Source organism: Alternaria dauci, chromosome 2 (assembly GCF_042100115.1).
Source record: "Alternaria dauci strain A2016 chromosome 2, whole genome shotgun sequence".
NCBI classification, from domain to species: domain Eukaryota; kingdom Fungi; phylum Ascomycota; class Dothideomycetes; order Pleosporales; family Pleosporaceae; genus Alternaria; species Alternaria dauci.
The window spans coordinates 2,580,968-2,593,540 of NC_091273.1; the positions used below are offsets into that span (position 1 = coordinate 2,580,968).

The window sequence follows — 12,573 nt, forward strand, 5'->3', positions numbered from 1 at the left end:
AGTCATGTGTTGAAGTTCCGTTCTACTCTCTGGCCTTTACGACAGTGGGTTCCTTCCGCCACGCTGCAAGACTTGCGAGCAGAGCCACACCGCTGACAATAGAGCAAACGACAAGAGTCTCGTTGAACGCATCCGTGTACGTCTGGCGAACGGCGAGGGTCGCGTCTGGCGAAAGAGTACGCATAGACTCAGCAAGCGATCCCAATTGCGCAGCACTAGTAACCATCGGATCCAGAAGCTGCCGACGCTGTTTGACACCCAGGATAGCTGTTGATGCAGCGATACCGATACTTCCCCCTAGCACACGCACCTGAGCCATGATGCCTTGCGCGACCGCCCTATCGCGCCGCTCGGCTTCAACGGTTGCAAGTAAAGTGGAGTTGCTAACAGTCAAGCCGAAACCGAAGCCGAGGAAGACTTGTAGCCCGTAGGCTCGAGCTTGTGGAGCGACCGTATTGCTCAGTGTAGACAGAGATGCGGCTCCAACCAGCATAAGAGCAGCACCGACGACGTTGATGGGGAACGTGTTGTTTCTCTTACTCGAAGCCGCACCAGCGATAGTCGTTCCGATAGCAGAAGCACCAAGCATCGGTAGCAAAGCTATACCCGATTCAATAGCGCCTTTTCCGTTGACCACCTGGAAGCGTGTCGGCAGCGAGTATATGATGAAGAAATATGGGAAGCCCGTTAGCATCGTCGTGATGACTGCTGATACGTAGACTCTGTTCTTAGCGAGGCGCATTGGGAAGAGGGCGCCGATGGTGTCAGGCCAGCGCTTTGCAACAAACCACTCCCAGGCCAATAGCGCGACGAAGCAGAGGACACCAATGGTCAGCGGAGCGATAAACAGTGCAGACGACCAGACGGCGTTATCCAAGAGGACGTGGATCCCAGCTTGCTGGAAAGCAATTACAAAAGGTACGGAAAAAGCAATCAAGAGAAGGAAACCAAAGATATCCATCTGCTTAAAGCTGCGGCGCTGGAAGCCTCGGATCTGGGCCTTTTCGGACCATGCTGCAACGAAAAGAATAAGCGGGATGATTCCAACGGGAGCGTTCACCCAGAAAACCCATCGCCAGGACGTATAGTTCGTTATGACACCGCCTAATACTGGGCCCAAGATGCCTGCCATCGCAATAATGGCACCTGCCAAAGCACCAATCATCTTGGACATGCGCGGCGATGCAATCTCAGTAAGAGTAACGAACCCCACTGAGTACAAGCCTGAACCGCCCACTCCTTGTAGCGCACGCATAGCTATGAGCTGATCGAGACTTTGGGCGAAGCCACAGCCGAGCGAGAAAGCGAGGAAGATTACGAAGGCACCAATATAGGCGTTTCGGCGACCGATCACGTCTGAGAGGCTTGCAAAGATGGCAGTGCAGCCAACGTAGGCAAGTGTGTACTAGATGTGGGAACACGAAGTCAGTACGTTTCTCACCTACAGTTCATACGGGAAGACTTACGGACAAGGCGACCCAATTGACCTTCGATAAAGAGTGGAATTCGACTCCAACTGTGTAGAGGGCAGTTGCGATGATAGATGTGTCCAGGAACGATAAGAAGAGCCCAATGCAGATACTAGATGATGTGCCGTCAGTCAAAGGATAAGAAAGGCAGCCCTGGTGACGTTACCTGCTATACAACGACACGAGTTTCCATGTTGCAACATCAGGGGCTGTGGTAGGTCCTGCTGCGGTGGTATCAGACTCAGTATTCATCCGAGCCTGCTCATCGTCGCCAATGGCGATACTGGCTGGGGCCAGGGCCGTCCGGGTACATGGTGCTTTCTCAACGTCCATGGTTGAGTTGTGTATGCAGCTTTCGGCCAAGCCCTTACGCCGTCGTGTAGACTAAAAGTGCTTCCCTAGGACACTTCTCATTGTGAAGGAGCCTTCGGACCAGGTACCAGTGTGAATGGGATCCGGACGTGGAGTTCTAATGAACCTACGGTTTTAGGCTGTGCCGCTTTATATAACGTTTCGTGATTCTTTGTTGCGGCGTAGTAGTGAAACGGTTCTGTACAACGTCGCCGCAATTGATGTGCCAACTATGAGGTGCATGAACCACCCCTACGGTCGTACCTAGACTTAAGAAGCATTCATGACGTTGGGATATCTTAGCCTGGCTGCAAGCCTATGCGATCGTATGCCTCGCGTCTAATATTGTCAAATGTGTCCCTTGCTGGCTTCTCCAACGTCGCACAGCTTGTACATTAGCAACCGTGGGAATTCATCAGAGCGCGCTAATATGCCCGGGTGGTCAGACAGGTGGGACATCTGCTTTTTAGGTTTGGGTCGCTGCGGGTCACTTTCGGTTTTCCCAGCCGAGTCTTCTTGCGGGGTAATAATGATGCTGATTTGTTCCTCGGTATACGAAAATATGTCCAATATGTGGAGTGCGCAAACTAGCACCCAGTAAGCTGCTACTTCTCCGGGGGCCTAAATATTCCAATATAATGTATGTCGGAGCTGTCAACAATCTTTCTCTCGCCTCCATTCCAGATACGGTATCAGCTCCTTATCGGTCGGCACAACTCTCTTCCATTCGGGCTCGATCTCATCCGTAGATTCGATACCCCTCAATCGGTCGCGACAGAAAATGCGATAGCTATCCAGTGCATAGGCGCCCATACCCGGCAGATGCGCAATCTCCCAGCCTTCTCTTTCATCGTCAGGCCCTAGGATCTCTCCAGGCTTGACATCGGCACCACAACCATGATTTGGGTAATGCAGCCTCCTGTATCGTCGCTCTTTGCATGGAGGAGCCGAGAGCCAGGTTTTCGCCAGTGCTATGAGGCGAGCTGCTCGAATCCGGTGGAGGCCAATCGGCTGTAGCATTGCAATCAAGTCCTCCAAAGACGCGGCGGACAGCTCATTTGGTGAAGGGTAGGCTGCGAGTATCTTGAAAAGAACTGGGCGTGCCATCTGGCCACGAGTTTGATTCCATAGGATCACCTGGACTACTAGTGCGTACAGGCTGTCACATATCCGCTCCTGGATGAGGCCATACTTTGCAGGCTGAAGCTGGAAAGGGAGATCTGGAGGTTCTGGTATCACCGCCGGGTGGTCTTTGGTATCTATCCGCGTAGATGTCTTTTTTGGGGTTTTGCGCGTCTTAGGTGCGACTTTGGTCTTTCGCTTCTCTTGTGGAGCATCCGAAGCTACACGACGGCTTCGCAGGGTGACTGGCATAACCAGGTATTGAATTCAATCGTCAGATATAAAATATTGAGCATGCTCAGATGCGCTCCTCAAACAGCGCACCATTCTGGCGGCCAAAGTCCTATATGGAAAGCTTGCAGCCGGTTCCATGACGCTAATGCGAAGTCGATGACGTAACGCGTTATCGAACCGCGCCATCAAGCCAAACCCCTGTCAGGTTAGAACTCCAGTGCATGGTTTTAGAGAGTGTTTCAAATGAGTGTAGATGTACTGTCGAAAGTGAAACGCAGCTTCCCAGCTAGAAATGAGGGTGCTCTGACATAATCCTCATTGTTCGATACCGCCCCCACCCATTCCCGGCCCACTCGGCAAGAACCCGGCACCACATCGGACCCGGCAACAGGCTTCCAAACCTCAATTCAATGCCGCACTCCGCAACTCAAACAACAAACAAACATGTCCTTCGACCTGGACGATGACGAAACGCTCATATCCATCTCTCACATTGAGAGATATGAAGGCGAAGATACGAGTCCTACTACCGACCGCGAGTTGAAAGCTTGGTATGCCTATCCAATCGCAGCCGAAGTCTTTGCTGTAGTCGCAGTGGTACGTCATAGCCCTCTCCCTCACCAAATACCAACACAACCTCCTTTGTTTTGAGTATTCCTTGCTGAAAGGTACCAGGGTGCATTTCTCCCAGTAATTCTCGAGCAACTCGCAAGAGAAAATGGCGTTTTCTTCTCCGATCACTCGACGCCGTGTGTTGATCATTCCGCATCCGGAAGACTCCGGACACGCGAAAATGCAGGCCAGAAAGCCCAAGGAGGAGACTCTGAGCAATGCATGGTGAGGTATCTTGGGAGAGATATGTCAACGAGCAGCTTTGCAATGTATACCTTCTCTACGGCTGTATTGCTCCAGGCTGTGGTCTTGATATGTTTTAGTTCCTTTGCTGATCATGGTAAGTAGTAGTGTTCAACGATTCAACTTTCACTAACGATATGACTAGGCCCGTACCGCAAGAAGATGCTCATGTTCACATCATACATGGGCGCACTAGCGAGTTGTCTCTTCATCTTCATCTCGCCATCACTGTATTACCTGGCTCCAATCCTAGTAATCGTTGGCGTTTCAAGTCTAGGCTGTTCGTTCGTTCTGCTGAATGCATTTTTACCACTACTCGTCGCCAACCATCCAGATAACAACACAACCGGAAAATCATTCACGTCTGATTCAGCATCAGATCTCGAGCTAGAGTCCCTGGATCCTTCGAGTCGATCTCATTCGTCTGCGCACCATCATTTCGACACGAATCGATTGAAGCGCGATTTAGAGCGAAGCGCGCAAATCTCAAGCAAAGGCGTAGGCTATGGTTACATGTCCGCTGTTTTCGTACAGGTCTTGGCCATTTTGATCATCTATCTCTTCAGCAAAACCAGCCTTGCAAAAACATCGCCCAGTCTCTCCATTCGGGTGATTCTATTCATGGTGGGCTTGTGGTGGGCTGTCTTCTCTATTCCAACGCTACTGTGGCTACGTCCGAGACCAGGTCCTCCGCTACCCACCCAAGATAGCCAGAGTTTCACCGGACGGAAGTCGTCGAGACTAAGAACGTTTTTGTTCTACACGTCCTTTTCTTTGCGTAGCTTCTGGGGAACACTCAGGAGAGCGATAAAACTACGACAGACGCTGCTCTTTCTGATATCGTGGTTCCTGCTGTCAGATGCAGTAGCGACGATATCTGGAACTGCAGTCCTCTTCGCACGCACAGAGCTGCATATGGGCACCATCGCCATCGCGCTACTCTCCATAACATCTATCGGATCCGGCATCATAGGTGCGTTCGCATGGCCGCATGTGCAGAGGCGCTATGGTTTACAGCCAAAGACGGTCCTACTGTGCTGTGTAGCGGGCATGGAAATCATCCCTTTGTACGGGTTACTCGGATTCATCCCTGCGTTCAAGAGCCTGGGGTTCATTGGTTTGCAGAAAGCGTGGGAAATATACCCCATTGCCGTTATCCATGGAATTGTCATGGGTGGTATATCGTCGTATGCGCGATCCGTATATGCTCCGTTGATTCCAGAGGGCAGTGAGGCTGCATTCTTTGCGTTATATGCTGTTACAGACAAGGGTAGCAGTGCTTTCGGTCCAGCGCTTGTAGGTTGGATTGTTGACCAGGCGGGTACAATCCGCCCTGCCTTCATCTTCCTAGCTGTCTTGGTAGTCCTACCAGCACCACTTTTGTGGCGGTTGGATGTCGAGAAGGGGAGGGAAGACGCGCGTGCCATGGCAGACGGAGATGTGAAAGGACGGGGGATGTATGAGAGGGTTCGTGAAGAATAAGGAGCCGACAATCGGAGTCGGTGGGTATGATATTCCGTAGATGATAGTACGCCGTCCAATGCTGTGAACGCCAAACGATGATATTTCTCAAGCCCGTTCCTCCATCTTCGGCCGCTTACCGTCCCGGTCGTGGTCATCTCCGAATCTCTTCCTTTCACCAAGCGGCTTTGCATTTGCACCGGAAGGGCCCTCTCTGTCCCTGTCTTTCCCGCCATAAGCATCAGGCCTGAATCTCTCATCGACACCGAAGTCGCCCTTGTCCCTTCGCGGTCGGTCATCCCCAAAATCACCCCATTTGCCCGTGTCCTCAGTCTTCATGTCCCTGTACCTTGTCCGACCCTTTTTGCCCAATTTTGTCATGTCTCTGATTTGCATGTACTCCGGCAGGATCTCTCGGTTTGTCTCATCCTCGAAGCGCGCATTCATGAGATTCCGTCGATCCACACCCAGTTCCTTGAGCTCGTCTGTGAAGAAGGCGCCCTTGTGGAAGTACTTTTGCATGTACTGCATCTGCCCGCGATCGCCCTTTTCTTCCTGTTGTTTCTCGATATGAGCGCGATCTTCGGCTTCGCGTTCGGCGGCGGAAAGGTTGCGACGGCGCTCAATCTCTGCACGCTCCGCTTCGGCTTCTTCAATCGCGAGGCGTTCACGTTTGATGCGCTTGAGCTCGCGAAGTTTCCAGGCCGCATACTCGGCGTCGGGATCAACACCGTCCGTATCGTCAATGGCGTTGATATCGGCCTCTTCGACGTCGTCGTCCCAGTCCTTCTTGCCCGCTGCCTTCTCTGCTATGCGCTGCTCGACCTGTTCTTGTACCAGCGCTCTGTTTTGCTCCTGTCGCCGCGCCTCCTCTTCGGCTGCTATGTCCTCTGCTGTCTTGACGGGTGCCACTTTGTTCCGTTCGTTCTTTTTCAGAAACACTGGTCGCAGCAGTTTCTTCGGTGCTTCGTCCTCGCTACTTGACTCTTCCTCGGAGGATTCGTCCTCACTGCCGCTGCCACTCTCGCTCCCGCTGCCATCCTCGTCCTCTTCTTCCTCGCTCTCTGTCTCGAACTCGTCTTCTATCGCCTTGCGCTCCGCTTCAGATTTTTGTCGCGATGCAAGTTTGGATTTGAGCGCTGACTTGGGAAACGATGATGCGATCGGCGCGGGCTTTGGTTTTGCGAATGGTTTTGGCTTTGGCTGCTCCTCTTCTGATTCTGATTCCGAGCTCGACTGTTCTTCCGGCTCGGGTGCTGCTGTTGGCTTGCCAGCAAATTGGCGCGTTCGTACGGGTTGCGCCGTGAGTTTTTTAGATTTTGGTGGTGGCATCGTGGTGAGTTTCAGGACGAGTTGTTGTACAAACGGAGTGTGCAAAGTTGAGTGAACCGCGAACGCGATGCCGCGGCTCCTGCAAGCGGCTTGGCGCGCGTCAGGCTCATTGTAAGAGAGAACTCTTATCGTGTACGCGAAAACTGCCTTGCTACGATTCACGCAATTGCCATATGAGGTTCAAGGCTCATTGCTGCCAATCCTGATGTAAAATCTCACTTGCTTATCCTGGTACACGGAGGAGGCAATATCGCCGCTCTAGGTCGAAGTACTTATGAAATCTACAAATCGCCAGCGCACAATGGCCTGCGTATGTAGCCGAACGCAAGGAGATGATGTTCAAGCCAAGATGTCGATGGAGCCACTCATTAACGATGCCAGATGGAGCACATATCTCCTGTCGACTGCCATAGAAGAAGATCAGATTCCTCTACCCCTCCATATCAGCAACATGGTCTTTCCAGAGTTCTAGCAAAACCCGGTCAGCAGATCTAGTGCATACTACTCAACAAGAATGACATCTCATTCGCTTCGAAACTAACCGCCACCCTTTTGTGTATTGGCTACTATGGCTTGGACGATTAATGTCATGTTAATTACACAGTCAGCTAAGCTCTATACTGAGAGAGCGGCCAAGACCCAAGTCAGCAATTTCACGACGGGCTGGAGATTTGGAAACATGTCAGATGACCACACTTACTGGATATTCCTCTGAAATTGTGGGGTGAGCCCAGATCACTTTATCATAGTGTGCAATGGAACCGACACTTCAAGTAGTTGTACGTAAATTTTGATTATTTACCCGTTCAGGGTTTTGTTATCCTGATTTTGGTGCTCAGCACAGGGTAATGATTACCAGTAACTCGAGCCCAGGCATTCTCGCCGTCCTTGAAACGCCAATCATGTCAGAGCCGGCCTTAGGAAGCCCTAAAAATGTCGACCGGGCAAGCTACCAAATGCACAATAACGCCTGTTGATGCAGTGACCGTGTAAAGAAAGTGATGATCAAATCTGTTGACCAATGAAATGCTCACTGAAAGTTACCCCCCAATGCAATGCACGCTTGAACGCAGCAAATATCATGTCCTCTGGACTAAATGATGGGCGATCAAAGTGGACCCAGAAAGTTCGTAAAGTTGTTACATGAAAGTAAGCGGTACCCGTCTACCGGAAGATGGGTTGTTGAGGAAAGGGTAGTTGGTTAAACTGATTCGTCTCAGGCCATGCACTACGGTCCATGTACGGTAAGAGACCAGAACGGCGGTCGGTCATAGGTCGACCCAAAGGCTGGTATTGCATCTGATCGTATCCGATGTTCCTCGCTGGATTATGGATCGATGCCGAAGGTGGAGGTACGAGTAGAGTCTGCACACTGCGGACCGGTCGATAAGGAGACTGGCGCTGATTAAGGAAATGCGACGGAGATAGCTGTCTTGATCCAGTTGCGGGATAGGTTCCAACGGGTGAAGAACCAGCTGACTGGGGATATGGACTGATCTGTCGGGACTGGTCGGTGGAGGATGTGTAATTATGGGGATAGGGAGGTGGGCCAGCGGAAGTTGGTGTGCTGTTTGGTTGCTGCCATTGGACTGGTGGAGGGTAGACCATGGCCATGGATCGCCCACCAGGGACTGGCAAGGGAAGATCTGACCAGTTCTTCAGCTGGGTAGGTGGCATCTGCTGAGGTGGAGGTATCGAGAGACTCGGCAGAGGGGGTAGGCGATTCACGGATGGCGGTGGCTCGAATGACCTATTGATAGGCGTCTGCAATGTCGGGATCAAAGGTGCATTACTGTAGGGGCCAGGTGCAAATCCATGGGCCTGTCGCTTCATTGGAGGCTCAATGCTGTAATCGGCACTGCGTTTTCGTTGGATGGGACCTAGTTCTGGAAGAGCGCCAATCGGAGAGACAGTAGCAGACGTGGCCTGTGGTTGCAAAAGTGGGGTATTGGAGAATGCCATGTGGTTTGGTGAGTACATCACCGAAGTCGGTGGTGACGTTTGCTTTTGAGTCGGTGGTGACGGAGCGTAGCTTTGTGGTAGGCCGAGCATGTTCTGGGGGCCGACTGGGCTTACAGCACCCGACGCTGGAATCTTGGATGCTCGATCGAAAAATGTGCCGAATTTGCCCAGGATGCCGTGCCACTCATTCCACTTCTCCTTGGACGTGAACAAGCTGTATCGCATGTTACTGAGAAACTCAACCTCCATGATATGCACCTCTTGCACCGAGATACCCGAGACCTCGGCCCACGTCTTGTTGGTGTACGTGTTGTCATCGAGAAATTTGTTGCCGAGCATGAGAGCTACAGTCAGTAGGCGGTACTCGCTACCGGGCTTGCCCTTGACCGTGGGGTTGGTCAGCTTCAGCCTGTAGATGAAAAGCAATGCCAAAAGGATGACGTTTTGCGCAACCTGCGTAGTGGTCAAGATAGTTGCCACCCATTTCCTAAATCCGGTCGTGGGATGTGCGTCGGGAACGAGAGGCTGCATAGGCTGGCGTGGCGATGCAGTCTCGAGTACCTGCTTGAGTGTTGTCGAGCTCTCGAACCAGAAGAGACATGTCACCTGGCGAGTTAGCTTTGAATTTTGGGGGTGGGATGGATGTCAAATTACCTCTGCTGCGAGTTGAGGGAGACCCTCTTGCGGTGTGCTGATGGTTGGTGGTATCTTCAAATTTGGTGATATGGTGTACTTCTTCCTCGGTGTCTGGGCCATCTCTTGTGCTTGTGGTGCTTGTCTTTGTGGACTGGGGCTTTTTGGAGCAGCCACCGATCTGGAGTTGCCGATAGCAGGCAGCTGGTAGCCGTACTGATGCCCGGCACCCTGGTTCGATGGTAGTGAGACTACCCTCACTGCTGAGCCCGGGAGGTCTGGGGGCGTGAGGGGAGCTCTTGGGGCTGTTCGCAGCGAGTCGTGCTCATAGTTGTTGGAGATGCTCGGGTAAGGAAGGTGCATCGTGGAGTCGAGCTTGGAGGAGCTGCGGGGTGCCGTGGCATACAGGTTGAAGGGAGGCTCCCGCGGCAGGGCGTGAGGCATTGGGCGAGGGAGCTGTAGCTCGAGCATATGGACGGCAAGAGACCAAGTGGAGTGGACGAGAAGACGTGAGTGGTGAGTGGTGAAAACGGCGGCGACGTCAACGGCAGCAGGCGGTCATGTCCGGGCAACTATGGTTTGCACGCTCCTTGATTTTTGCCTCGACCTTGGTTTGGAAGGATGGTGTTGACAGTGGCCAGCTATGGATGGGGAGCAGGAGCAGGACTGGCTAGGCCAATCAACGGCAGGCAGGATCCGGGACACGGCAACGACGCTTGCAACTAGACTTGTAGGAGGGAAGGGTTTGGCAAAGAAGGGTGCAGAGGGACACAATAAAGAGACGTCAGGCCCGGTGAGCGTCCGTTGCGGATGGTGCTATGCCGGGAGCGGCTTGGTGCTGGGTGGGTAGTGGTGATGGTGGTAGTGGTAGCAGTGGTCGTAGCAGTGGTCGCGGTGGTGAGGGACTGATTGTGATTGTAGCAGGGAGGCGGATTGTCGGGGGGCCCGCACGCTGGCATGGCAGACATGGCTTGGGGCCGTTGGATTTGAATAAAACATAGGTAATTCACACACACGGAGTCGTGAAGGCTCGGAAGGTTCCAGGCAGGAGCGAGCAGGGTAGGAGGAACGCCCCAAGAGGCTGATCCAGGACCCAGAAGGAGAAGCCGCGCTCTGACATCAACCGCGCCTGGAAGGAGCTAGGGGCGCACGGCCACCAGCACAAAGCAACCGCGACCGGGGGTTCGCCGCGAGGACAGGAGCGACCGACGCTGCTAGCAGCCAAGCCGCACGGGGCTAATTGCATACTGCTACAACAAGTACAGCACGAGCGACGTGAATAATCAATCCCTGCGCCAAACCACCCCAGCACCAGCTGCGCCGCGCGATACAGCCTCAGCACTCCCGACCCGTCTGATTGGCGCCCCCTCCTTTGCAGGCGATGCATGGTGCGCGGCCAGAGGGGCTTCAGCCATCTCGCACCCCACCACACACGACCTTGCCAGTGCGCACTGCGACAGTGGGACACCATTCGGCCACAAACGAAGAAACGATAGCGCTGGTGGGCCTCATCAACAACCTGCAGCCTACATGGTAGGCCTGCTGCCTCCCCCGGAGCGCTGCCGTCTCAGACACGACGACTGACCACCGACTGTGAGATCCCTTACACATCGCGGCCACCTGCACCCGCCAAGGCGGAGCATACACCACGAATGAAGGCCGCCATCTGCCACATCCAAACTTTGCCAGCAAGCAGGAATTGCCGTAAGCGGCAGCCGTCCATGAATAATCACCCTCCCAACTCACCCTCCACCAGCGCCAGGCGGTCTGGACGGGCTCTCTACGCGTGCAGCGTCCCGCCCATGCCGTGTTTGACCACCTTGCTGCCAGCTTGCCGCCCTCAGCCATCTAAAAAGCACACAGGCACGCTGATGCAAGCGCAAGCGCAAGCATAGCGAACTGGCGAGACTGCCAGACGACGGCGCTGTGCTGCCAGACGAGCAAGCGACACGAACCAGTCGCCCAGCCAGCCCGCCCTAGCCAAATCGCCGTCTTACCTTTCCCCAAAGCATGCTCTACATCCGAGCCCGAACCCTGTCCACTGCGAAGCTTCCCATGCTGAAGTTTGAGCGAGTGCTGCTGATCTTCAATCCTCTTTTTTTTCTTCGCTGATGATTTTGCTTCGTGACTTGCAATCATGTGGAGCTCGACCGCTGCAGCCCTCGTTTCCGATGCTTCCGGCGAATGGCAAGTATGATGCACCCTCCCCCCCCCTACCCCGACGCTAGACGAACTGTTGTTATTGAAGCCGGCCATGTGTTGCGTGCAATCCAAGACGAGGCAATCTGCACTGCAGAACCGCCATTTGCAACGCCCCTGACGAAACACGAATTGGGCTATTGCGCGCGCGCGCGCGCCTCAGTTGCTGCATTCTGCATTCCATCACGCTGCCCGTCAATCAGGCCGGTCATAGCTGCTGCTGCTCGGACATGCGGCTTGCTTGGTGCATCCACCTGTCCCGGACGCCTGTATTGCAAGTTTTGCAAATCTTGCAAACGACGTCCAGTTCCAAGGTTGCCTTTGCTGACCCGTCCAGCTAGCACCGGCGTCGTGAAGCATGATTGCTTATCGAGTCGCCTGCTTGGCCAGCAGCGCTAACCGTGAAACCGTGACGGAAGTATGGCCAGAGCAGCAAGGGATACGCAGCCCGTAATCTATCGATAGCACTGAGCAGAGTCTGTGCCGCCGGTGATCCTGCTTCGCAATGCAATGAGGTTGTTGATGGAACGGTGGAGCTTAGCAAAAGCGAGCGCCGTCATACGTACATGTGCAGGGGTGCCGGTCGCGCTTTCCTCGGTCCGTCACTCGCTGCGAGGAAAAAAACAGAGCTGCTAACCCACGTAATCGCGTCTACATAACACATGACATGGATGGCAAACACGGGCAAACACCAAGCATGGATGCATTCCAGATGCTGGTTAGTAGCCACCCACCAGCACCCGTAAAAAGACTACAGCATCGGTATGATGTCGGTGTGAGGAGCGACGTCTCAAACACGCCCCTTTGCTCCATGCCAACGGGAGGCTCGGGATGCCTGGACGACTCGGCTGGCGATTCGCCGACACGCGTGATACGACCGCCCATGGTCCTCCACGGCGCTGCAATAGTCATGGCTCTATCGAAACTAACTTCGCCGCTGTGCATCACGGCCTGC

General features: G+C 53.7%; 4 protein-coding genes across 4 annotated transcripts; 1 reads left to right on the top strand and 3 right to left on the bottom strand.

Moving 5' to 3' along the window:
- Positions 1-22: 22 nt before the first annotated feature.
- Positions 23-1,802, bottom strand: ACET3X_002882 (uncharacterized protein; the record flags this gene model as incomplete). Its single annotated transcript, XM_069449673.1, has 3 exons — positions 23-1,405; positions 1,467-1,581; positions 1,636-1,802. The coding sequence occupies 3 exons, from the start codon at positions 1,800-1,802 to the stop codon at positions 23-25; spliced, it is 1,665 nt and encodes a 554-aa protein (XP_069309429.1).
- A 1,818-nt stretch (positions 1,803-3,620) lies between these two features.
- On the top strand, positions 3,621-4,369 carry ACET3X_002883 (uncharacterized protein; the record flags this gene model as incomplete). Its single annotated transcript, XM_069449675.1, has 4 exons — positions 3,621-3,773; positions 3,852-4,128; positions 4,177-4,315; positions 4,366-4,369. The coding sequence occupies 4 exons, from the start codon at positions 3,621-3,623 to the stop codon at positions 4,367-4,369; spliced, it is 573 nt and encodes a 190-aa protein (XP_069309430.1).
- A 1,231-nt stretch (positions 4,370-5,600) lies between these two features.
- ACET3X_002884 (uncharacterized protein) lies at positions 5,601-6,824 on the bottom strand (the record flags this gene model as incomplete). Its single annotated transcript, XM_069449676.1, has 1 exon — positions 5,601-6,824. One exon carries the CDS (start codon positions 6,822-6,824, stop codon positions 5,601-5,603), a length of 1,224 nt encoding a protein of 407 aa, XP_069309431.1.
- A 776-nt stretch (positions 6,825-7,600) lies between these two features.
- On the bottom strand, positions 7,601-10,462 carry ACET3X_002885 (uncharacterized protein). Its single transcript, XM_069449677.1, has 2 exons — positions 9,441-10,462; positions 7,601-9,392 (listed from the first exon to the last, which is right to left on the bottom strand). Exons 1-2 carry the CDS (start codon positions 9,888-9,890, stop codon positions 7,989-7,991), a joined length of 1,854 nt encoding a protein of 617 aa, XP_069309432.1. The 5' UTR covers positions 9,891-10,462; the 3' UTR covers positions 7,601-7,988.
- Between the last annotated feature and the right edge of the window lie 2,111 nt (positions 10,463-12,573).